The following is a 26,497-nucleotide window of genomic DNA, read 5'->3' as shown; positions in this document are numbered from 1 at the left end:
GGTAGAGCCGTAGTAGCACTTTAGTACCACTTAAATGTCTCTTACTGATACATTTTGTAGTTTAACACTTTAGTAGCACTTAGATGGCTCTTACTGATGGCACTTTGTAGTTTAACGTTATTGAAGAAATTGTACTTGCTTGATTCTTGTTGTTCTGAGTTTGGACTCATAGTTTAATGCACTTATTGTAAGTCGCTTTGGATAAAAGCGTCAGCTAAATGACATGTAATGTAATTTAATGTTCTTAGAATATCTTATGGGATACCCACAGCTGAGATGGAGTGTTTCTCTCTTCATGCAAAGTAATAAATTACAATCTGTCTCAGCCCAGGTTCTAGACTGGGACTAAAGTGGGAGACACATGGGTACTAACACGTATGTCATTTATTCATAAGTGTAACAAATAGATGGGATTTGGGATTTCTGTCAAATGTGCTGCATGGATGTTTGCACTGTAAAAACAAGGAAAAGACACCAGAAGCCACAACGTAGAGATGTGGAGATGGCTGCTGCTCTTTTTTAAAGGCATGAGGGCTTACCGGGCCCAGGTGGTCCCATGTCACTGATTACCCTCCAATAGCACTGCAGCCATCAACATAAGAAGGCGAGACCGTCACAAATCAAAGCTAAATTATATAAAAATCCCCCAGAAAATATGACGCATTCTCTCGAAGAGGCAGTGGTGATTTGTGAACCTTGTCAAGCTGACTTCATTAGCATGCAGCTCGGAGCGGCAAGATATTGGATAATTGTGTCTGCTGGTTATAGAAACGCATATATTAAAAGTTGTATTAACAATGTTCTATTCATGTGCCCCAGTAAAGCCATCAGTGTAACAGTGAGCCAGCAAGCAATAAAGGAATTCAGCCATTCTATTGTTGCACCTGTTCATTTCCTACGGTGACGTATATATATATTGTGTACATTTATAAATGACAAAAACAACAAAAGATCATTAAAGTAATGCAATATTCATGTCAGGCCAATAGTATTGTATTCTTCATGTTTTTATATTTTTCTGGAGGTATTTACCAGATCAGCTAAACACATCAAATATAATGCATAATATACATTACATTTAAGGTAATTTGAGTATCAAACATGTTTTTTGTTTGTTTGATACTCAAATTACTTAATTTATGTTAATTAAGTTTGTCAAATCTAAGTCTATTAATCTTCTTGTTAAGAAACAGAATCGCCTGCAGCCTGTAGATGGAGGGTGGAGGAGGTGGAGCTCAGATGAGGATGCAAGGTGTGAAAGATTTGGGAGGTGATGTCATCACTTCTGCTGCAGGAACCTCTGGCATGAACTCATGTCAAGACAGCCACCATAACCAAAGAAAGTCAGCTTTCAAAATAAAAGCACAACGAAAACAAGCGAATAAACGATTCGGGCTGCGATAACTACTTTTGTTGAACAAAATAATTTCAAAATGATATTACTGTCATTTGAAGACCACTTTATGGCCCTGATATAATGGGAACAATTAGCATAAACATGCAAGTACACATTTCAAAAGAGCTTTGCACTTGTATGTCTTAAAGTTATTCAGACATTAGAATTTGAATGGGAAAAACAGGGATAAAATAAAACCACACAACTAAAAGTCAAAGGGAGTTGAATATCGTAGCCTACAGTTTGTAAATCCCCTCAATATACATGTTGTATTTGGGATATTGGGCTATACAAATGCAATTGACTTTACTCCATGCTGTCGAATATTATTAGCGGAATAAAAAGTACTGTATTGGCATCCAATACATAGTGGAGTATGAAGTAAAATGATGTGAGTATGAAGGAAATAATCAAGTAAATCAGCTTACAACTAAGTTTGGATAGTTTTCTTAGTAAATGAATTCACATGGGTTAGTTACTGTTCCTACAATATATGCATACAGGGACAAAGTACCTCAAATAAAAAACCTGTAGATTTGATTAAAAAAACCACGTTATAGTTAGTTTGGTTCCTGTCTTTATGTAACAACACGGAGTCTAACATGTACGTTATTCGCGTGTTAAACGTTTTAATGTGAAGGTAACTTCCGGTATTATTCTCTCTACCTTGACGGACTTGGTCTCACTTAGCTTCTCGTAAGTAGCAAGTTGCCGCTGATCGCTGGTGCCAACGCCCGGCGAAAGAGACAGCTAACGTCAGCTAGCGGAGGAACATTGGTACGTGGCGAAAATATAACCTGACTGATGCTCGAGTATGAATAGAAGTTCGGATTTTGTTTTCACGCCTCGTGTCGTTAGCCGGGACTGAGATGCAGCAAGTAAACTAGCGGTACTGCACGAGCTAATGTTAAGCTAAGCTAAGCCATCGAGCTAGTTAGCATTGTCTAGTGATTGCTAGCGCTGCGTTAGCTTAGCTTGCTAACCGATAACAAATACGTTTTCGACAACATTACGCGTGTAATGAGGCAGACAGCGTCATATTGTGTGATTGGTCTACCGCCTAATTAAAAAAATACTAGTATTAAAATGTTTACGCAAGTGAGTTGACGTTGTCAATAGCTAACGTTAGCCTCCAGACATCTCTGGTGATGGGGTGTGACAGTTAAGCAACGTTAGCTGAAGCTAGGCTACAAAGCCTTTTCCCTGAGAACCCTCCCCCCCACACCCCTCTTTGCTTAATCAAAGCTGTCATATGACACTGAGAGAAACTTTAAGAGTTCAGGACCGAGGTTACAACATAACTAACACATTACATGTCCTAATGAGTCATCGCCTCTCCCCACAGCTCACTGCGGAATCAAAAAGCACAGACATGCAGACTATCAAATGTGTGGTGGTGGGTGATGGAGCGGTGGGAAAAACCTGCCTTTTGATTTCATACACCACAAACAAGTTCCCCTCTGAATATGTACCAACAGTAAGTACTTTTTGATGCGTTTCAGAGTCAGATGTGTGTTGACCAGGCGGACACGTTTTGGTTGAGAAAGTAAAAACATAACATGCTTTTCACTTCTTTTTTTTCACAGGTTTTTGACAACTATGCAGTAACTGTAATGATCGGGGGTGAACCATACACCCTTGGCTTATTTGATACAGCAGGTGAGATTATTTTTGTTTACTCTTTTTAAGTATATAGCATTTCTAATGGATTTAAGTACAATTATGACTTATAATATGCTAATTTGCGGTGTGGTCTGTTTATAGGTCAGGAGGATTACGACAGGTTACGACCACTAAGCTACCCACAGACGGATGTCTTCTTAGTCTGTTTCTCATCTGTTTCACCTTCTTCGTTTGAGAATGTTAAAGAAAAGGTGAGTACAAAGTGTTTATCAAATGCAGTAAGGTTGCTCACCCCCAAAAAAATCTAACAACATCATCTTTCAAAAATATCTGAAATTAAACTGCTTCAAACTCTGCTCTATGTTACTAAGTGATTGGAAGATTGTAAAGCAGTATGGCAAGTTAATAGAGTTAAATAGTGTATATATAGACTGATGCCAAGGGGAGGTATAAATGAAGCAACTACTTGCTTTTTAAAACAACATCGTAGACATTATTGATACGCTGTACTCTGTGTATTTAGTGGTTTATCTGATGCACTTCAATTGAGCAGACGAAGTACCAAAAGTTAAAATAATAGTTCAGTATTTCTCCTCCTTGCTCTCTCTGTCATAAATCCCTGGGAGGCATTTCTTAAATGTATTCTTTTGTACAGGAGATCACACAGGATCCTATAATCACAGTAGGGGATATAAAAAAAAAAAAAAGCCAAATAAACATGAAAACTGAGAGTATTTAAGTTTGTAAACACAACATGAATGTTTATGAATGTGATTCCAATGTTTGATAAGTTGTACGGCTCACTATGTGGAAGTGACTGGGATAATTCTTTTATGTACAACACAACACCAGGCTTGACTTAACTTTGCTTTCTTAACTTTGCTTTCTTAACTTTATAACATAAAATGTATCAAATAAATAAATACACGTATATAAATGTACTAAATTGTTATTTATTGACATAATGGTATATTAAACCGTCCTATTGCAACGATACCCGATACCCCATCTAGCTATTTGAGACCAATGGACCGGTATTGGTGCACCTCTACTCGGGCCAGAGACATTTTTTAATAATAGAAAGTTCTGGTAATGGTGGTAAGAAATGTTTTTAAATGTTTATTTTTGGTGACCAAATTGCATAACATAGGAGATAAGTCTATGAAGTAACAGATACAACAAAATGCTGATTATTATTATTATTATTATACAAGTGCAGACAACAAATATATATTTCCTTAACAAGGTTGGCACCATGACAATAAAGGTTCTAATATTGAAAAACGTCCTCCTTCCTTCTGTAACCTGTCACCTTGTCGATCAAGAACCCCTGTCCTCAAACTACAACAATCACATTTTTAGAGCAGTTTTATTTATCAGAGTCTAGTTAATAGCATTGTCGTGCATAACCTCCTCCATGTAGCGTCACTTGTAAATGAGCCCTTTGGTGATGAGTTTGCCCGTTTGTGGTTTTTTTCTTTCTTCTCTCCAGTGGGTTCCTGAAATAACTCACCACTGTCCCAAGACCCCGTTCCTGTTGGTAGGCACCCAGATCGACCTGCGCGATGACCCCTCTACAGTGGAGAAGCTAGCCAAGAACAAACAGAAGCCAATCACCCCGGAGACCGCAGAAAAGTTGGCTCGTGACCTTAAGGCAGTCAAATATGTCGAGTGCTCAGCCCTAACGCAGGTAAGATCTTCCTTTTTGAACGAAGCTTGAAGCCAGTGTGGCGCGCATGTGCTTGAATGTCAGTTTCCTAGCAGGGGTGGACATACGTTGGCTTGTCTTTTGCTAACAGCATTTGGCTAAAAACTTCATCTAACTCCTGTGTTGTGTGCCTGTCTTTCTCCTTTCTTTTCCTCTTTCTGTAGCGGGGACTGAAGAACGTATTTGATGAAGCTATCCTAGCTGCTTTAGAGCCCCCTGAAACTCAGAGAAAGAGAAAATGCTGTTTGTTCTGATGTCGTCTTGCATCTAGCTTTGCCTCTCGATTGTCTGCTGCTTACACATTGTAAAGAGATGTCTGTCACTAAATTAACCACAACACTCTTTTAAACTTAAAAAAAAAACAACTTTGTGCCCATTAACTTTGTTTCTTTTCAACTTGGCCTAATCACGATTATCCATGCTGCCTGATTTAACAAGAGTGCCAATCTCGAGTTCCTCATTCTGTTGTCAGCACCGTGGTGCAATTCTGTGAAACTGGACATAACTGCATTTGTTTGTTATTCAGCATCAGTTTTACCTACAAAAGCATTTATGCCACAATCTGTCTTAGACAGTAGTAATATATTTTTTTTTCTACTGCATCATCAACAATTTTCCCATGGGGCTTTTGTCTTTACTCGGACAACTTGATCATGAAGGAGTCTTGTATAATGTCATTTGAATAAAGGAAACTTTTGATTGCCCTGCTCTATTTCTACCCAGCCTTCTTTTGCAATTAGTTCCCTGAAGATGCTAATATGTATTTGGAGCACAGCCCTGTTTTGAATATTAATATTTTATTTCCACAGAAAGGATTAAAGAATGTGTTTGATGAGGCAATACTGGCTGCCCTGGAGCCCCCTGAACCTAAGAAAAGGCGTAAATGTGTTCTGCTCTAAGTTTTCGTCGCAGCCTCCTCCACACCAGTTTCCAAATCTAGGTTAACAGTACTGAAGAGGTTTGTTGCACAAGCACATTCCAACATGAGTGACGATATTATGAAATGTTTGCCTTCTGACTGACTTAGCCTAACCTGAATACATATTCAATGTGTTGAATGTGCTTTTTGAGTAACATCTGATGCTGTCTGTTATGATTTGATTGCCAATGAAATGGTCTTACGTGATGGGAACACTGAATACTTAAGATACATCAAACTGTTGGTGATAATAATTAAAATGCTGTTTGAGTTTGACCACATATTTAGAGTTAAGTGTGATTCCAAAAGAAAAAACTGAAATGTTTTGTTTTTTTAATAGAACTGTTTTATTGACGGCCCTGTAAAATGCAAATAAGCTGAGAATGTTGGTTTAGTGAGCTGCTCCAATTATGTATTAGTATGTGCTACATCGATTCTATATTTACTTTTCAAGTAATTCCCATAATGTTTATCATTTATACTATATACGTTCAACCCTGGAGCACAAGACTGCATGTGGTTGACACGGCATCGTCATAGAAAAGACAGACAAATATTAATTTTCTTCGAGTGTTAACAAAAGCTGCCGTAGTTTACTATTTTTTTTCTTTCTACATCTCATGTTCATGTCGGCATCGCCTCCGGGCGGATCCAAGACACATTTGATGACATTTCTAGGCTATGCTCCATTGTAGTTCTCGTTTTGCCAAAATATAACTTTATAAATTGACACTTGTCAAAGTCGAGATCTGCCGATGCAGACGTGGGAAATGTATGGAGTTATACTTGTCAATTTAACGAACTATATGCAAGAAGTTGGAGCACAACAATTTCCCAGTCGTTTCCTTCTGAAAAGTGGCAGTCGATGAACTTTAAAAGAGATTTCCAGCCCGTAACCCTCGGCTAATGAACTATTTTGTAAAGCGAGCAGACTTTGCTGCTGACGTTAACGCATTGTTCTTACAAAATGAGATACATAGTTTGAAACCCTGTGAAGATTTTTGACTGGCTGAACTAGCACTATTTGTCTTTTACTATAACCACGCCTGAATTGTGACGGGCTTGAATTTGATTTGTAAATACAGTGAGAATAACTCATAACTTATTGACTGAATACAATGTGTGCATTACAAATAGAGATTTGGAGGAAATGAGGTGACACTGAAATCCCCCAAAAAAATGTTGAGAACGAGTTACTCTTTGGTTTTTATTCAATTTGACATCAAAGTTGTATTGTATCTTGCTTGTGATAAAGCACCACAATAAACCAGTATTACGAATAAACCTAACTTCAAATACTACGTGTTGTCTGGCTTGATGGTTACAGGATTAAAAAGGTGATGGAACTGTATACATTTTCCACAGATTAGTTTTCCCAATACAACGTTTCAGCATCATAACTTACACATTTACAGGCCAGTGCAAATATTAATATAATGTACATTAAGGCTGGTTTGTTATAGTGCTGCAGTGTTAATATTTCTAGACAGAATCCCTTCTGATCTGAGAAATTGTTGTTTTTTTGTATTTCTTGCCATGTGACATTCAGTCTGGCCTTATCACAGATGTCGCAACTTGTCAGAAATAACGTTGCACATCACCCGTAGGTGCCTCTGTGGCGTCCTCAGCCTACGACTGAGACGTAAACAGACATCAGAGCCAGAGAATCCGCTCCAGGGACCGGCTCCGCCTCGTGACTACGTGGCATCTCCTCACGATGAAAACTTAACATTTCATAAAGAAACTGATACACATATAGTATTCATAGCCTCTTGCAAGAAGAAGAAAAAGACAACGTTACTTCAACATGTAAAATGACTGCTGATTGTACAAGGGAAATAGTAATTGGTGCAATTTCCATAAAAGAAGGTGCACTTTTTATGCAGAGGCAGCAAGCGGGCAGTCGGTGACTACATAAAAAGATCTACGCGTCCACTGCGGGACATATCTCAACACAGCTGTCGGTGACACGTATTCCATACCATCCTGCCCAGAACTGCGCGTCCTTGCCTCCATGGGTAAACCGGATGTACCTCACTCCTGGTCCATAGTCCTGGAATACATGTGTCATCTGAAAAATACACATACATCAGTACATCTGGAATTGTCCACGACTCCCTCCCTCTGAACTCAGCATCATATTCATATATGCCTCACGCTTTGCACTCGCCTGATTCCACGTCTGATCGTTCCACTGCTCGAAGTAAACCGTGTCGGGAGCGAACGTCTGCACCGCCTTCTTCCTTTGATTCAGCAACTCTACGCGGATCGTATATTCACTGCCGCAATCCCATCGCGGGGCGTACCTAACATAACAAAAAAAAAAGGTCAGGGGTCGGCAATTCGGGAGTTTCAACCGTCGTCCAAAAAAACATTCCTGTGTTTTTGTTTATTGATTTTCATGACTTCGGGAGCAACGGTCACGGCATCTTTTGTTAATCCTCGTGTTTGGTGAAAAATGACTCGTATACGTTCTGTGTCGTGCTCTGAGACGAGGAAGCTCGCATCACACAGTGTCTCAGTACACAGTACAAATAAGAAAGATGAGGAAAACCATTGCCCCAATTAATTTACCGGTAAATGAATGGGGGGCTGCATTATATGTAACACGGTCGTATGTATTGACCCTTTACTTGAGCCTCGCCGTCACGATGTGGATGTATGAAAAGCGTGTACAAGTTTCATTGTAATCTCTTAAAAGGGAAGAGTAGAAGAACCGATTTAGCCGAGTGTAAAGTCTGGATTTAAACTTGGCATCATCGGGATTTTAGATCTGCGAGGTCTAAGTGTGCTCTTCTCACCAATCAGATATTTTGATGCCTGGCTGGAAATGATCCATAAACAATGCGTTGTAACCTTCCACCCCCAAATCAATCAGCTGCGACTTCTTGCACATCCTGCAAGATAACAGAGAGAGGATTTGAGCTTTTCACGCAATCAAAACGTAAAGCAAAGTGCGTACTTGCCATTTGCTTTCTGGACCACTGCTGAATACTCACCCGTAAGAGGTCACAAAGTTTTGCTGGACCTTCTCATTCGGATGCGGCACCATGACGCCCTCCACTTTCCACTGGTCGCCGCCGTTCTCAAGAATCTGCCAGTTCTTCATTTTATCTACAAAAAAAAACAAAAAAAGAGGAGGGTTGTGAGATCAATTTTTTTTTTTTGAGAGCTGATGTGTTATTGAGCAGGAAAAGAATGGGCTCCGATTGGAGAGTAAAATCAGTTCTGCTGCTTTCGTACTTTCTCCTTTCGGATTCTTGAGAAGGTTCCTCCTCTTCTTGCACAGGAAGTAAAACAACCGCCAGTCTTTGGGGATTTTGGAAGCGTCGCGGAGGCGGTATCCCTCTCTTCGACATCTCCCTCTCCACAGGGACTCGCTGTCGGCCACTTGCCCCCACTGATGGCACACTAACCGGCAAACCCAAACCACCTGCTCGGGAGGGAGATTCAAGAAGATCTCCTCCAGGATCTCCAGAGGAACCGGGCACGGCTGGAAAGAACAGACAGGACACAGATAAGCTCAAACTCTGGATCGGCAGTCTTGGATCAATGTGCCCCCCCTCCCCCCTCCCCTACATTCAGCCTATGAGTATGTGCGTGTGCGTGTGTGTGTGTGCGCGCGCGCCCCTTCTTAAATGGCAGTGGATCCTTCAGGCTGAAGCTTATCATGCACAGGAAAGTTATAACAAGTGAACCCATTATGCCAGATTTGAATTCAGCGTCATGTTATGCTCGGTCTGACTTCAAAGTGTCACCAGCTTGAAATGAAACTTGCATGGGCTGCCGGTCACGTGACGCGCCGTGTAAACACTCACGTGTTCTTGAGAAAGCCCCTGTGACGATCCTGCCGCTGAAGCCGAGCTCTGCGTCGCTCCCATGGCGTCCTGCTCCCTCTTCAAGCCCGGGACAGACCCAGGCTGTCGGGACGGCTTTTGACAATACAGCCAAAATATACCGAATCGCTACCGCCCTTTTAACGTATTTTGTATATGCATATATATCTATATATATATATATATTTATGTGTATGTAGCTACAATATCACGCACATTTAAATCAAATAACACACAACAAGGAAGTGCGTTTAGAGGCAAAGTGAGGTCAAAGCAGCTCCAATGTTTTCCTATGAATGTAAAATTAACAAATGACTACCGACACATCCGCCGTGACAGACCACGTTCCGTTACACCGCGTCTTCTGAGTCACACCGTCAGATATTCGGCTTCTACGGAAGGAGCGCTCGGTGTTCAATCCCGGACGTAAAACTCAAAGACGTCGGCGGCGCGAGCTGCCCACGTGGGACCTTTAATCCCGCCCCGCGTGATGTGATTGGTTCAACTCACAGAAAATGGGCGGGGAAGTATTCAGATCGCCCAAAAGCTCGATGAACATACGCACCAGTAATAATGTGCCGTCCTCAGGTCATCGAGCACAAGCCCTTTATGAATCCTTTGCTTTGCACTCGAGCATGTACACAACTTTAATGTATATATACATTATTTTTTTTAGATCAAATAAATATTAAAAAAGCTTATAAAATTGAATTTAGCGAATATAATTTCTGATTATTAGGCCTAATAATCAATTCACTGAGTGCTCTAAGATAACGTGTCAAGAGATTGTTGTTTTTACTGCAGTCACGTGCAAAGGTTGCATTAGTTCAAAGAGTGGTTGAAAGCAAGACCGTTAATTACCAGAATCATATTCACACTTTTTTTTGTATCTACGTTTTTCTGTAACTTAACTCCGTATAGATCACATTCAACAAAATCAAGTCCGTAATACTATTTCTGTACGTGTCGAACATCTCGGGGTAGGTCAGACACACTCTAATGGCACACACACAAACACACACACACACACACTGCAAGGCCTCTAAAGAGCCCGTTGTTTATTTCAGTTGGAGGAAGAGCACTTCTGCTTCCCGTCACACATTCCTCCCGTTTCCAGTTTAGGCGGATCGCAAGTATGGATTATGTCCCCATTTAAAATGTTCATGCATTTACTTAGTGGGATATCAGCATCTGAAAGCAGGTCAAATAGTGATGTACATGTTCTTGAATGACAGCTGCTGATCATATTTATTGTCATGCGGTATCACCAGTGTAGTGTGTTCCTGATGATTGGATAATAGGGCCCAAATAAGTACAATTATTCTGACTGTTTGGAAAACTTAGCATAAAAGCGTAATGATCGGACCAAGAGCATCATTTATGAACTTGTGAAAACAACTCAACTCCGATAGACTGTCTTCAGCTCAAGGTAGAGAGGTGCCTTCAGGATAATAAAGTTATCATAAAGTTCTCTCTGGAACTTTGAGTCACGCCTGCGTTGTGTGTTCAGGGTGATGTGTGTGTCTGTAATTAGTCAGTTATGAATTTGTTAAAATGAACACGTTGCTCTGCATTAATATCGTGTCATACCTCGCTTTTTGAAATATTGCAGTACAGTAAAGTGTGTTGTTGAACTGAACTATGAACAATTAGGCTATTCCACATAAAGGAATTCCGCCTGCCATGTTCAAAATACAACGGGTGCAATTTATAAATAAATCCTAAAGAAAAATCTTAGTTGAAAAAACAAACAAAGTGATTTCTTGATGGAATCTTTCATCTCCTGTCATCATGTACACTTTTCACTGTGACTAATGTCTCAAGCCTTGAAAACCTTTAATTTCTGGTCTTCTCTTCAAACCACATCCTTCCTCCAGCCTGGAGAAAACACAGATACAAAAACAAAAAAATAGATCGACCCGATGAAGAACTTGACAAACTCAATTTCCTTTCAAGAGAATCGTCATTGATGAAGACATCGTTTGGGGTTTCAGGAAGCATTCGGTGAGTACCTCGGCCCTCTTTGCATCATCCAACTCATTATTAATCCTGAAAAGACCTTTTCACAGGGAGTTACGCAAGCAATGCTCTTTTCGTGGTTTCAGTGAATCCACCTCTCTCCATTTATGGCACACAAACAAGTGATGGGAGAGAAGATTCATAAACATTTCACCCAGATCAAGGACGGGGGTCACTGCAGAAGACTCCATTGAAGCGATGAACTCTTTCTCAACTCTATATAATCACGACAAAAAGCTGCGACGTTTCCCCCTTTCACGTTCACACCGTCCTTCACATGCACACATTTCAGCACCGCTTCAAATCAAACAACAATTTATCTATATGAAAAAAAAAAAGAAAGAAAAAAATAAAAGTACCAAAAATGGTTGCGCAACATGAGAGAGACTGATTTTAATAATATGGCAAATAAACAAAAAGGTGCATTCATGTATTCAATCACGTAGGCACTGCAGTTTGTGTACGATACAGTACATAGACCTCTAACCTAAATTACAAGCCATATACCAAAAATAAATGGATACCAAGGAGGCTAAAAGACCCGGGGACATAAGATGGCAGCCATCGATTTTGGTGTCTCATTAGAATTTCACGCAGGCCGCAACCCCCGTCCGTCCGTCCCCCTTGAATTATGATCAATCCAGTCCGTGATGCTTCCACTCCGCGCTGCATATTTAAATGAATATGAAGACAAAAAGGTAAATGTGCGATTTTTTTCTGAGTAACAAGGACTTCCAATCTGTGTCGTATCTAAAACAGGTTTATTATCCATCTTCTGTCAACCAGCCGAGAGTCTTTTTTTTTTTTTTTTTTTTTTGGTCAGCCGAGGAGCTCCTATGTGTCTGCGTCGATCCTGTGAGCTGCACGGGGTGGAAACAGTTACAAAAGCAGTCAGAAAAACATCGCTGCCGGCAGAATAGCTCAGTGGGTTTTAAGAAACTCTCTGAGCGCAGATACAATATGCGGAGAAACGTTGCATCACACGCGCATCTACGATGACTGTCGACGCTGTCAGTGAGATCTGAAAGAGTTCAAGACGATCTACCAAGTCATAAAACCTGCACTGAAGTAGCTAAATATTACATTAGGCGGAGGCAGCCCGCGGGAATAGGTTGATGGTTCACCTTTCACATTCATGTTATCCTTCAAATTCCACACATTTCAGAATTATTCTACTCTTTTAACTAATAGGGAACATCAGGGAACTGCCCCACTTGTTTATTTACATTTAGGCAATTCTTTTTTTCTTTTTGTATATTACAAGTTCTGACATTTGTGTTGACATATGCAAATGAGGTTTTGTGTTATTAATGCCCACATTTCCAGAACAGAATGCTGAACATTAGATGAAGTTATGATCAAAATCCTTGTCTCATTTCTTTTGACATATTAGAGTCAAAGATTTCTACTGAAGGATTTTTTTTGGGATATCTCAAAGAAAATACAGCCATAACAAAAAGTTATATATAAATTAAGCTACGGATGAGAACCCTCTTTCATAATAGACAGACAGCAAACTGGAAAGTGCTACTAAAGTGTTAAATAATAATACAATCTAATTTTGATGAAACAGTCTCTGAATATATGTGTTGTAAAGTCACTACTAATAGGATTTTTTTTAAATTACTTATAGATACCATCATGAAACTTCCCCAATTGAATACTTACATTAAATTATTGCGTAATTATCCCCATTTGTTATGAGATTTTGCATCACAAGTTTTCTGAAACTAACTTTAGATACACTTTAGATAGGCTCATTTCCAGCTTCATACATGTTTACAAGCTTCACTGTTCTGCCTATAACGCCCCATTTTAGCACAATCTAACAGATGTGCATTTCTAGGCCACAGCTGTGGGAGAAATCTGCAAACGTAAATAGGACTAAATGTTTTGGCCCGCGTCGTCTCGGCTTCATGGGGGACGAAACTGTGACACGATGCCGATTCGGGGGGGAGTGTATTCTGCATTGGACTCACATTGCTTTGGTATCCTGAGTGGTTCGGCGTCTCCTGACAGGACTTGATGCATGACTCCACGGAACTGATACAGCACCTTCAGGCTCTTCTCCTCCCCCACACAGGGGTCATAGAAACCAGGGATTCCTGACTGGGAAGCCAACACAAGGTTATGCGGCGGCGCCGGCAGCAGACTAAATCCTCTTTAATCTAGGACATCAGTCTGAGGACATCCATTTGTAACACTGCAGCACAGTGATAACCAGGAGGTGTACCATATATTCAGATGCTTTAAACACAAGGAAAATACCTGCATCAATGGATGCAGTAACATTGTGTGTACAATATACTTTATAGCAACGGGTGTGGACACATTCTTACCTTTGTGGCCTCGGTGAGGATGAGTTTAGAGTCCTTCACCAGACACTGCAGCGGCACGGTCACATCAATGACCTTTGCCCTCTCGTGTTTTCGACTGTTGTCGGTCACAAACTTGCCGTACCAGGCGTTGAGGATGATGAGGCCTGGTTTGATGAAGCAGCATCAAAGATAGTGCGAGTCAAGTGGAGGTGTATAAATGTGGTATTTTAACGTGATCAAAAGGTTAGTCACCTTTCATGGAATAATCATTTCAGTCATGCATGCTTACAGACATGTTAAGACAGATTTAATAACAGAACCAATGTCATTTTAGAGAGTAAAAGTATATTTTAAAAAAAAAGACAGCCCAATTAATTGTAATTGCAGGCTGCATAAACAATACCATAACAATTTCATAGAGAGTGGTCCATTGAATAATAAAATGTGTCTGTCATTACACAGACCCTGCTATTAACATTGCAAATTTATCATTTGTGATTTTGGGCTATACAAAATAAACTGAATTGAATTGAACCAGGCATCGAATTATTTCACCTGTAGCGCATTCAATTATTATTTTTTTTAATGTAAGAAAATCAAATAGCTTCACAACTTGCTTCAAATCATCAGTCCTGGGATGAGCTCATCCGTATTACACATCTTACCCATTCTAGACTCCTCCGTTTCAATAATCCTGCGCACAGACTCCTGCATGAGCAAGACCTTTAAGAGAGGAAAAGAAGGACACAAACAATGAGATTTCAAATCATATGGATTATACTAATGCTTTTCAGTAAGACTTTGCATCCCATTTAATCCCCATCTCAGCCCATTCATCTGACTGGTAACTAATATTTCGGGGGACGAGACCTGCATCTCTTATCTGTCGGCGAACCACAATGTAGGATCGGTACCACAGTCAAACGTGAGCCTGTAAAATACTCACAGCGCTCTCCGCCTCCTGCTTCTTCCTGGCTATATTTGAGGCTGAGCCTTCCCGCTGTTTGTCCAAGTCTCTGGTGAGGTTGAAAGATAAATGGAGGAATGAAATGAGCTCATAAAATCTGGCGGTCACAATACACGTGGTGCTGTTCCCCGATAACATTTCTTGGCATGAAAGAACTTAAAGTGAAGGGTTCTTACTCTTCCTTCTGGGCCCGCACGTAGGGCCGAATAATAAGCTGCTGGATGGCGAGGTAGAAAACCAGTGGTCCAACTGTGGCATAAAATACAGCACTTGGCAGGAGTTGGTCAGTCAGGTGAATAGGGAAGAAATACGTCTGGCTGGCTCTGTTTAGTCTGCAGATAGAGTTGTCTAGGTTAGACAGGATAGTGAGAATTGTGTGTGTATTGTTAGAAAGATGTTAGTAAATGGTGTCAAAAAAGAACCAAGAGACCTGCTCAAGTTTTTTGCAAATGTCCCCGCAGTGGCACTAATAAAGGATTATATTAACTTATCTTAGAACTCCTACACCAGGACCAACTAGCATCGTAGTGGGTCCTTTGTTTACGCCCTCAAAAAAAAAGGTGCAGCCCCCAGCACAAACACGACATGTCGAAAATTCATTGGATCCGCTGGCATGATGTCACGTCTCGAAACCTACGGGTGCCATGGCAACAGCGCTGCGAGGAGAACGTTCGGAAACCCGCATCAAACTGGAAAGAGGTGCACTCACTTGATCTTGAGGGAGACACCTTGGGGCACTCCCACGCTGACGGTGGCCCCCAGGACACTGTGTCGACTGATCTTCCTCTCAGCACCGTACTCTACCACAGTCCCAAAGAAACCTGATCTGGAACATGAAGACAGTCACTTTCTCTCCTTCTGCACTCAGTTTACTGGAATTTAAGCTGTCAGTTCTTGCATAGAAACTACCGACTACGTATATTCAAATGGTTAGAAATTTGAGTTACTCAACAAAGAGATTGACACAAAAAAGAAATTAGCTAATCATGACCAACATCAAGGTTCTCAATATGGATTCTCCAAATAATACATATTGCACTTTGACAACATACTTTACTGAGCCCTTAATCTTGGTCTGGTCATCGTCCTGGAACTTGTACTGGTAGCTCATCATCACAAAAGTGTGAGGAATGCCAAACTGCAGAGACAAAAAGTGACACATGTTGGCACAACCATTGACAAGAAACTGTTTATGGTGTCTTTAAAAATTTTAGCTGGCTGCTAACCTGCATTGCGAGGGTGAAATGGCTGCTCTTGGTGTCCCTGACGATGCTGGTGTTCATAGAGGACTGGATGCCCCAGCGCCACTGTAGATAGCCCATGGTGTTCTTGTCTAGGTGGCGGGCCAGCAATGTGGTAACCCCAGGACGCACGCCTCGGGATGAAAACTGGAGGCCGCACTGAGCGGTGGCGAAGCTGAGGCACAAAATGAAATCAATGAGAAAATCACTGAATTGTTCATGTGGAAGTAAAAGTTGAGTAGTCTTGCATTTCAACACATACCATCGAGACGTCAAGTTACGGAAAATCTTCATTCCTAAGAGAGGTCCTTGGGTGTCTCCAGCGCCGACCTCTACCTGTGTGCACAAAGCCACAACAGATATTCATTCACATCTTAAAAGGCCACCGCATGTTGTACCACAAAGGCAGACCTCACTGACAGTGCGCGTGTGTGTGTGTGTGTGTGTGTGTGTGTGTGTGTGTGTGTGTGTGTGTGTGTGTGTGTGTGTGTGTGTGTGTAGTGCCCAGTGAGAATGCAGCATACCTCTCCCCACCCATTGGCGGAGGTGACTCTCCTGAAGGCCAAGTTAATTGTGCCACCTCCGTTTCCATTGTGGGTCGACAGGGAGCCAGACAAAATAGCAGTGTCTTTGGTGCTAAGAGGAGCCTGCAGAACACAGAAAACAACAAGTCCTTTGATGAGAATTAGCTAAAACTATGACAAATTGAATCGGGGCTCCAGCTTGTTGAATCCAAAACACATCGCAAGAATGCCACTTAAAACCTGATGTAGAATCTGGAGCAACCCATTACCTCTATGGATTGTGATATGTGCATCTTGTTGATTTCCACATGTGGGACTCCTCCTCCAGCCATATCCTCATAGTCCTCCTCATACTGGTCAAAGAGGTCCGTGGCATCAACACCCACACTAATAGTTCCCTGCGAACAACATGTTCGGGAAAGAATACCGTGTTAATTAATGATGTAAATAATATGCACAAGATGCCCAATGACTCTTTCCGTAACCTTGTTACATCCCCTGGGCGTACCTTTGGGTTGGTCCTTTGCTGAAGCCTTCTCTCCTCTCGCTCTTTCTGAAGACGCTCATACTCTTCTCGAATCTCTGCGGGGGATCTTTTTCTCTCCACCACCTGGAGTACAAAGATGTGACTTGAGAGCAAAGCAACCGGTGGTTTGGCTGATTCACAGGTTGCAGATAGAGCGACAGTACAATACATGTTGTACTGTCGAACAGAGCAAGGATAACAGGAACTATTTCACACAGGTTAACTGAGGTGATGTCATGTAGGACAGGATGGCCTCGTGGTAAGAATGCAGGCTTCATGCCACCAGATTGCAAAGCTGAAATATTACACTTATGTATAGTATTGGTTGATTCTTAAAGGTTGACTTTGTATTAAGTTAATCTCAAGTCAAAACCCTAAATGGTGACCAATATCAATCACAAGATGATACACTTCATTTATTCTCTATATGTTTCCATCGGCACACTACAGATGCAATTTCCTTACCACATAAGGCAACAACCCTCGTGCTTGTGTAACACCTCAGAGGTTAATGTATATTGGGCTTAATGGGGCGTCAATACAAACAATGCCTATTGTTTCAGACTGCATGTTGTGGCTTGTTTTGTGGCATTATTAGCCCCTAGAATCACTCACTTACAAACTTACCTCCCATCCATCAACATCGAGTCCCCTCTTGCCATATATATCATAGATAGCGCGAGACTGCGGCTCCCGAAGCACTAGAAAGACACAGGTACCCACCAAATAACATTAATAACATAACATTAGCTTCACCGTGTAGCTGACTCAACGGCGGAAGCAAAAGGCTCACTTACCTTGATAAGCTTCATGTACGAGGTTAAAAAGCTGCTCTGCTTGACGCTTCAGTTCAGGGTCCCGGTGTTTGTCCGGGTGATACAGCATGCACAATCGCCTGTATGCCACCTTCAGCTCCTCCTGTGTTGCCTGAAGCGAAACATTGAAATGGAGGAAATATGAGAGAGAAAACTTGTGGGGGAACTCGATCAACGGCTTACAAAACACACAGCAGGACGATGCCACAGATACAAACTCCCAACTTAAATTTACTGATTCTCCAACACCTATTTGATCTTCATGAAGTTTTAACAGTCGGAGCAGAAACCTGGTGCTTAACATCAAGTAATAATGTTGTGAAATAAGAGTATGTATACACGTGCAATCTACACTATTGTTAGATATTGTTTTGTTTTTATATATCCCTGACACAAGCACATATATGAACGTTTACATTGTGGCATACACAGTCGCTCTGGAACAGCATGTCCCTGAGACACTTAAGTTATTTTTGTGTTGTGGTAAAAAGCCACTCGCGTGAGAACATAATGTTCTCTGCTTTACGAACTCGGGCATCGAGACCGAAAGTGTCCGATCCCGCAGACATCGGAGAAAACACCTGCGCGCTGTCAAGCCGATCACCTGGAAATGTTACACGATGTTAGCCGTGAAGTAAAGTTATAGCATTAGCTAACTTAGTTAGCACTATCCAGTCCAGTAGATCACCATTAAAACTGAACACACATGGCAGTTGGCTACCATTAACATCTATATTACAATACTAAGACGCGATTAACTACCTCACTTTATCAACTGACACCTGCTTTTTTTTTTAAAAGCCGTGACCCTGCAACCGGTTCCTGTGGAGTTTCCAGCCGAGGAGTCACAGCACAGAAACCAATGTCGAGGGTCACAAGCTAGCTACCTAGCCAACGTTACATGTGATTGGACGGGTAACCGCTAAATATCAACCGGGCGACGTTCGCGGAATGACTGCCACGTGCACGTGCACACACATCCCCTCGGATAGCAACTGCGCATTGTACCTCTCGCCGGACATTAAGCAGGGAATAATAATCATCATTAAGGAGCTCATCATCATCCAAGGAAGACGCCATGTTTACAACCGGTCATCTCTTCCTCGCGGCCTTTACGCGGCTCGAAGGTCTTCTGCGCGCTCTCGGTCGCCCCCTCGCGGCGGGGACGAACGACAAGAGACAGCGACTGTGTTCACAGCTTCCCAGGCGGCGCTCGTGCTGCCCTGAACGGGCTTTTTCATTTCGAAGTTTAAAGAAACGTACAGTTGTTCGTCGTTAGTGTAGATTTATCTGAGGGATGGTGAGAAGATATGCTAAAGTGTCGGCCTCCACAGTGGCGTTTTCATAACCTACAGTCAAAGAGTGTTTCATCTTCAATTCTTTTACATTTTGTATTATATTATATATTTTTAATGACAGTGTAGCTAGTTCACGTTGTTTTTTCGCCCACAATTTTGAAAAGCTCTCATTTGAATATAGTGTTACATTTCCAATTCGATACATTTAATATAGAAGATAGCTACATATGCCTTACTCTAAAAGGTTAATATCTGCATCCTAGCCACTGAGGAACAATTCAGGCCACGGCTGAGAAAATTGCTTCACTGCATTAGCTCTTTCATTAGTTCATTATTACTCTCTTTGCAATAACAAGAAACCGTCGACTGTATAAGGCGCACGAGCAGCAGGCACTAGAGGAGCTGTCCTTTCAGCACCCCCACCTCGAACTATACGTTGCATTTCAGCACTGGCGGCCACCGTCCTGTTAATGTAGGATGAAGGCTGTCCCTAATGTCGGATGAAGGCTGTCCTTAAGTGCATGGAGTTGACGCAAGTGCCAAAAGCGCTGTCTATTAAGCACAATGTGTAATTAGATCGCCCGTGTAGTCAGTTAACGTGGCCATGCTATCGTCAAGCCTATGATGGCCCGATGCAAGTTGAGAACCTTGAATAGTGATAGTGTGAATTAAAGTAACTGTGTTAGCAGCGGTCTTCGGATCTGTGCATCACATTGACAGAAATGTTCAGATGGACCACACCAGCAGCTCCTGATGGATATGTATCCCATAACTGAGATCCGTTCGCCAAGTCTAAAGTGAACAAACTAGTCTAAATGCTTTAAAATAAACTGACGTCTTAATATACTGTGCATGCTATCACTACTGTTTTATATGTGTGAAGTGTTTTATTGTTTGTTTTTAATAGACTATATGTTGCCAGCACTCCCTTCAGCCCACAATGGCAATCTATAGGATTAAAGATAGTTTAAAAGGAACCTTAAGAATTAACGCTGTTATGGATGGATATCTAAAAATGACACCTTTGTATGAAACAGGTAAAAAGCCCAATTACCATTATAGATCAGCAGATTTATCTCTGAAGATGTGTTAATAATAAACCAAACTTAATGAATCCCATTACACATAAAGACATGTTGTGTATTCCGTGTAAAACAAACGTATGTGTGTTCAAAGACAAACATTTAGCATTCCCCTTCAAATTAGTCTAAATTAGGGACACCACACGTATAGCCTCACCCACCGAGCATTAATCTTTCTTTTTTTAAATACAATAACGCGTCACCAGCTTTTTAACAAAAGCGTCACGCCAGACCCGCAGCGCCTCTGAGCTGTTTTACATTCACTGTAAAATAAAAATAAATAAATAAATAAAAAACGCGACTGGCGGTGTCAAGGTGAGGGGGAGATGTGTTTTTCATCCCGGAGCCTCTCTGTCAGTCACCGCCTCACAGCCAATAGTAAGTTCGCCTCAGTCGGACCGACTCGCCGCTTGCTCCTCCGGTCCCTCCTCGTGCTGTCCTCGCCGTGCACGCGCGTGGTACCCACGGTCGTGAGGAGGAGGAGGATGTTGCGCGTGAAGGGGAAATGGCTGCCGAAAACAAGCCGGAAGGTAAGAGAAATATAATGGGATTAATTTACTAGTACGACCGCCGCGTGATTTTTTAGCAACGGGCACAACTCTGCGCGGAGATGACACGCGCGTGAGGACGAGCGGGGCGATTTTTGGATGGAAAAAACGGCTCCGCTATTTTCCTCCGAATAGGCAGCGAAAACGTGGAGACATCACCTAGCCAGCTAATATTAGCTTCCATTCTAGCCAGCTACTCTTCCCATCGTAGCCCACATTTAAAGCACGCCACGGGGACAAAAACAGTCCGCGTGGACAAAGTAACGCGGTAGCCGTTTATTTCGCTGCACCGTTCGACGGCCGAACGACGAGCGGTCCAAGTAGTTAACAACACGGCTAAGTTAATGACAACATGTCATTGGCATCGACTAACTTCTTCCCTTATTACCCAGCTTCAAAAAGCGGCTCGGTTGTGTAAGTTTATCTGTCAACGCTGCTCTCTCTCTCTCTCTCTCTCTCTCTCTCTCTGCAGCCGCTATCTGCAGGTTTTTTTTTTTTTGCGAGGCATTGTGATGATGATTCAAACATCTGTTTTTTTTAAAAATGCATTAGTATTGTTTTTTTAAAATATTTAAATATATATTTTTATTTCCCCGTCTCTCCCCCCCTTCGAAGCGCGAGCATTTCCTTCTGGCATTCGAGCGAGTAAGAAGTGATGCTTTTTTTTTTTTCTTCTTCTTTTTTTTTTTTTTAAATGAGCGGATGTAATGTTTTTCCTTTTTTTTTTTTTTTTTCTTCTTCTTCTTTCAAATGCCAATTATAGCCTACTACTTGGCCTATATATTCGTGTTTGAGACACGGGGTATCAAGACGTTGTAATGCCCGCTCCGCTTGCAATGCCCGATAGCACTTGAAATGAAATGCCATCACACGAGAGGAAACAGGGAGGATGGAGAGTAGGGTTTCCAGCAGCCTGCTTATTACACTACTTTACACATCGGACAACACGATGACTTCTCTCCCCCTCAGCTTATTGCATACGGCTCACTAACTTAAAATTAAATGCAATAGACTATACTTATTTTCTCCTAAGTGGGCTATTTTTTTTAATTTTTTTTATTGCAAAACATATGCATACGAGATCTGTTCTCGTTCAGAGATGCCCATGGACATTTTGGGTGAGTAATTTAAGCAACTCATTTGATCGTATAGATAAGATGTACTAGGTTTTATGACCAAGTCTGAGCTTTCTATACTGCTTGAGTGACGTACTCACGAGAGCCGTCATTCTTAGATGATGACAACATAAATCAACTTAAACATGTCGTTTGTAGAATTTCATGAAAAAATGATTTGAACTTTGTGTGCATTCAATGTTGGTGTTATTCCTTTTTTGTAATGGTCTCAGTTATGTACAACTTTGACTCCTTTGACTTTAATTAGTAGAATTAGACATTGCATGTCTTACTTTTATGCCTAAACTTATGGTATGTCTTTTATATTCATTGATTTGTGCTGCACCTTTGGGTGGAACAAAAGACTCATCCAAGACTTTAAAGGTGGCTGCGTAATTTGAATACGAAAAGAAGAAGAAGAAGAAGAAGAAGAAGCATATAAAACAAAATGAGGCATTAGGTGCAGCTGTTTCTGAGCTGTTTACAACACATTGCTGCAGGCTTCAAAACATGGAAAAGACGTCCGTCAGAGTTCGCTGTCAGAAACCTCAAACACAAATTCTTTTTGATGTAGAATTACTTCAATGTTTCAAATGGGAGTAAACAAATTGCCGCTGTCCATATGAGGAGAGACGATAAAAGACTCAGTTGTTTGGATGTCAGTGTACCAACCACCAAGCAGAGCCCCACCAGGGGGTGCTAGTGAGCCACAAAAGCCCACTTACTATATGAGGGATCTGTCTGTGCGTATGACAAAAAAAAAATAAAGACATCTGGTTATGATAGTAATGACTTCACTGTGGCGTGGAGTCCTAATGTATTCATCTACATAGCTGAACTTAACAAATGGACTCCAGTTGTTCATCTCGATGCCTCTCCAACACCGGGAGCTCTCACTGAAAAAACCCTGACTTGAAAGTCCCATTGCTGAGCAGGTTAGGTTATTTTCAGTGTTCCCGTGAGGCCGGTCAGTGGGAAAAAAAAGAAAAGGAGGAGGAGGAGGAGCAAGGGGAGCGTAGAGGGAGAGAGAGCGAGAGAACGAGAGAAAAAGTGCTTCATACCTTCACATAAATACGACGTTGTCTCTCGCACAAAAAACAAACCGGCCTTTTAAAGCTTTCGCGTCGAGCCGTCACGCCGAATCTCGAATCCCTTTGGCATGTCCATTAATGCAGAACATGCTCGTCAAATGTGCATCACTGTTTTTTTTTTATATGACACGTCCCCCGGATGTTGGGGAAGCCACTGAGAGAGCTGAACAGTGTTTCCTTAACCTTTTGTCCTTGTGGTATGCAGCCAGTGCTGATCCCTCCTGCTTGTTTGGCAGCTCCTATGATGGCCCATAACAACTGAGGGTTACATCTCGTGTCGAACCCAGGGGCCACGACCCAGTCTCACTCAGTAATGTAATGTTTACATCCTGGGGTATTTCTCTCCAGCCTAACTGATTGTCAGGGCCCATGGGGTTATCCCCCCCCCCCCCCTCCTCTTCACACTCTTAAAAAGCACTGTGGGTCCGTAACTTTAATACAAGGCCTGGAGGGCACGGAAAAGTCAAGCTTGATACGTCTTACAGCGAGACCGCTCTGGATAAAACTACAGCCAATGGTTTCGTGAATCAACCAGCGTAGATGGTCATAAATATGTTGCTGTTCAAGAGCCACATTTGATCAATTACACAAGCACAAGCGACAGAACTCACACTGTGTTTTTTTTTAGGTGTCGGGATTCCTCATGAAAAGAAAACACTGTTTTTAAAGTTAAGTCTTGATGCTCCTCTGAAGTTGAAATCGTGCCAGTTTTTCCTTTTTTTTTGGAAACCCAGCACAACCTTCTGGCATATAAACATTCATTTTAAAGCTAGATAAAAGCCATGTCAGTGATGAGATCGTTTACTGTGTTAAATTAACTAAGTAAATCTTCCAAGTAATGCAGTTGAAACAACAGCAACAATCGGCGTACGGCTCCATTCCAAGGCCCGCTGATGGAATTAATATTACCCTTTTTATTATTTTCAAGCGGGTGCAGTTAAAAAAGTTCCCCTGATGTTATCACTTCACTCAAAGTTCAGGGTGAAGCAGCAGCAACACATCAAGTAAGCACGCAGTCAGCCATTAACTTACAAAAGTGCTTGTGCAGCAATGGTATGAAATATTTCTCCGCCGTTTTTTTTTTTTTTTTTTGGTAAAGAAGGATGAATTCAACCTCCTCGTGATGTCGGACCACTCGCTCTCGCAGTTTTGTGTCGAATCAGGCGCTATACGTTTTTCCTTCTTCTTCTTCTTTTCTTCTTCCCTCCAGCCTTTTAATTGAATCAGCGGGGTGAGGATGGATGGGACCACGGTCCGCTCCGTGGTCGCCTCCACTGATGGATTGTATTGATTCATCCAGTTTACTACTGATACAATAGGCGGTGTTATTGACCCGTATCAAAGCAGGCCAGAGCCACAGTGACCCCTGCGGACTGTCCATTTGTTCATATAAAGACACCAAAAGTATTTAAACAATGGAGAACTTCACTGTTTTACACAACAATTTCACTAATTCACTGTGATTAATTATCAATATTGTTATTATGAATATTATTAATGTATCGTATTTTTTTGCCCAACAGCAACTTGTGTGTTTTTAAAATGTGTTTCAATATACTGTCTAGCTTGTGTTGATATTGCTTGCATGGGGGGAGTTTGCTCAGTCATCACGGGGCGTGGGAGAATGCTTCTTTTCCTCCATTTCCTCTACTTTTCTCTTTGCCTCCTGAAGGACTGAAGAAAGTTCGTAATCCGGATCGAATGTACAGATCAGCAGTGTGTTATGCTGGCCATGGTCCACCTAAGAGTATCAGTGATGACACAGAGACAAACAGTAAGAGTCAGTTATTAATACTTCATTGCTGCTCCAAGAGGCCACTAGCTGGCCCAATCTATTATTCATTCATTGATTCATTTATTTACTTCTTGATTTCATCCGTCCCCATGCTCCCCTCCTTTCTTCTATTCTCCTCCAACACAACACCTCCTCCGGCTGCTCTGTTGATTGAAGTGTCTGCTTTACGGGATCACGCTGTCAATAGCTGAAGTGTTGTCGTTAACTAAGAGTGATTGTTTCAGGTTGAGGCCAGGGGATCAGGACCCGAGCGGACCCTCAGAGAGAAAGCTTACACGTTGAGCCATCAATTATGGCCCTGTACTTGCCTTTTTCTCGGCTTTTCTTAAAGCTGCATTTAATGAGTTAACGTAGGGCTTTAAAATCTTGAAAAAATGGAATTGTGCATGACAACAAAAATATGTATGCAATGCTGTATCTATATGATACTTGCTTTCTCCAAATGGATTGCCTCCCCTTTCCAGTACCGGTGCTTTATGAGAAGTGTAGACTATAGGGGCAAAGAACAAAGACACACCCCGGCGTCACAGCTGACGTTTTTTTTTTTCTGACTTCAAAAACAGCTTCTGTGGGAATTGCTTCAGTGCACTTTACAAGTCTGTGTACATGTGCTATTTTCTGTCATAACCAAAAACAAAACAAAATCAGTCAAATATAGGCCAACGTCTGGTATTTATTTGTGGATGATTTCCCCTTCATTCCTCTTTAGAACATTTGAGCCTCTGTCTTTTTACCCGTGTGAGAAAGCTGTCCTCTGTAAAGCAGATCGTTTCCCAGCAGAAAGGAAGCCCATCATTGTTAATGAATACACCAGTCTCCTCGCTGCTGGAAGACTAGATCCAGACTCCAGACGGGGTAATTAAGTGGGCTCGTGTATTGTCATTTCTAAATAGAGAGTCTGAAAATCACCCACAAACCCCCTTGTTAGACTCCTCATTCGAGATCTGTCACTGGGAGAGCTCTTCTCTCGAATCCCTTTTTTGTTTTTTTTTCAAAAGGAATATTTGGAGAGATTTAATGGCGGGCTGGGGGGGATCTATGAAACAGGGACTGTAACAGGGACGTTGTTGATACGACTTTTGCGTTACCCCCTCATGCGTGACAGTTGTGACTGACAATACGTTGTTTTTGTTTTTTTGCCAGTCTTGCTGTTTTCTCCCTCGTGTTATTACGTGGTGTTACAGTATCCTGAACCCATGTCAGACAGCCTGTTTAATGCGTGCAGCCCGAGGGTTTCGTTTCTTCTTCCGCCTCACCAGGACACTCGGTAGGAGAATATAAGCAGCTGAAACCGCCAGGTAAAACCATCGATCTGAGTAATCGTCTGAGTAATTGTGGGAGTAGTTATGATACAGAAAGAAGGGCTTTGTTTGTGTGCACGGAGGGAGAGAGCGAAAGAGAACAAGAGCTAGAGGGAGAGAGAGAGAGAGAGAGAGACCTCACCTCTGCTCTCCTTGAGATGGGATTTTTATGGATGGGTGAGCACGGTGAGGGCTGAGAACACATAAAGAGTCATTTTCAGTTTGTTGCAGGCAGTTAACCGTGTGTGCATGTTTGTTGAACTTCCGGTAATAGGCCGAGGCTCTTTTCTTCCCTTCTTTTCTTCTCTGAGCCGTTTGACTTTTTGACAGTCTACCCTTATTATGCTTTATTACACCGTGCTGTTATAACCTCAT

General features: G+C 41.8%; 3 protein-coding genes across 3 annotated transcripts; 1 reads left to right on the top strand and 2 right to left on the bottom strand.

Annotated features, from left to right (window-relative positions):
- The first annotated feature begins 2,046 nt into the window (after nucleotides 1-2,046).
- Nucleotides 2,047-6,947, top strand: LOC117732983 (cell division control protein 42 homolog). The gene is made up of 6 exons (XM_034536215.1): nucleotides 2,047-2,173; nucleotides 2,742-2,873; nucleotides 2,983-3,055; nucleotides 3,161-3,270; nucleotides 4,512-4,709; nucleotides 5,537-6,947. Exons 2-6 carry the CDS (start codon nucleotides 2,769-2,771, stop codon nucleotides 5,624-5,626), a joined length of 576 nt encoding a protein of 191 aa, XP_034392106.1. The 5' UTR covers nucleotides 2,047-2,173; nucleotides 2,742-2,768; the 3' UTR covers nucleotides 5,627-6,947.
- LOC117732981 (F-box only protein 6-like) lies at nucleotides 6,840-9,965 on the bottom strand. Its single transcript, XM_034536214.1, has 7 exons — nucleotides 9,802-9,965; nucleotides 9,465-9,578; nucleotides 8,890-9,139; nucleotides 8,646-8,760; nucleotides 8,448-8,543; nucleotides 7,817-7,952; nucleotides 6,840-7,717 (listed from the first exon to the last, which is right to left on the bottom strand). The coding sequence occupies exons 2-7, from the start codon at nucleotides 9,525-9,527 to the stop codon at nucleotides 7,571-7,573; spliced, it is 807 nt and encodes a 268-aa protein (XP_034392105.1). The 5' UTR covers nucleotides 9,528-9,578; nucleotides 9,802-9,965; the 3' UTR covers nucleotides 6,840-7,570.
- Nucleotides 9,966-11,866: 1,901 nt separating this feature from the next.
- dnajc11a (DnaJ (Hsp40) homolog, subfamily C, member 11a) lies at nucleotides 11,867-19,109 on the bottom strand. Its single transcript, XM_034536213.1, has 16 exons — nucleotides 18,901-19,109; nucleotides 17,875-18,004; nucleotides 17,705-17,778; nucleotides 17,060-17,161; nucleotides 16,821-16,949; nucleotides 16,552-16,674; nucleotides 16,290-16,363; nucleotides 16,013-16,202; nucleotides 15,839-15,924; nucleotides 15,496-15,612; nucleotides 14,963-15,118; nucleotides 14,766-14,835; nucleotides 14,485-14,542; nucleotides 13,841-13,983; nucleotides 13,481-13,610; nucleotides 11,867-12,361 (listed from the first exon to the last, which is right to left on the bottom strand). The coding sequence occupies exons 1-16, from the start codon at nucleotides 18,970-18,972 to the stop codon at nucleotides 12,336-12,338; spliced, it is 1,680 nt and encodes a 559-aa protein (XP_034392104.1). The 5' UTR covers nucleotides 18,973-19,109; the 3' UTR covers nucleotides 11,867-12,335.
- Between the last annotated feature and the right edge of the window lie 7,388 nt (nucleotides 19,110-26,497).

Source organism: Cyclopterus lumpus, chromosome 7 (assembly GCF_009769545.1).
Source record: "Cyclopterus lumpus isolate fCycLum1 chromosome 7, fCycLum1.pri, whole genome shotgun sequence".
Taxonomy (NCBI): domain Eukaryota; kingdom Metazoa; phylum Chordata; class Actinopteri; order Perciformes; family Cyclopteridae; genus Cyclopterus; species Cyclopterus lumpus.
Note: the sequence above shows the minus strand (reverse complement) of the source record. Positions and strands in the feature narration are given on the sequence as shown.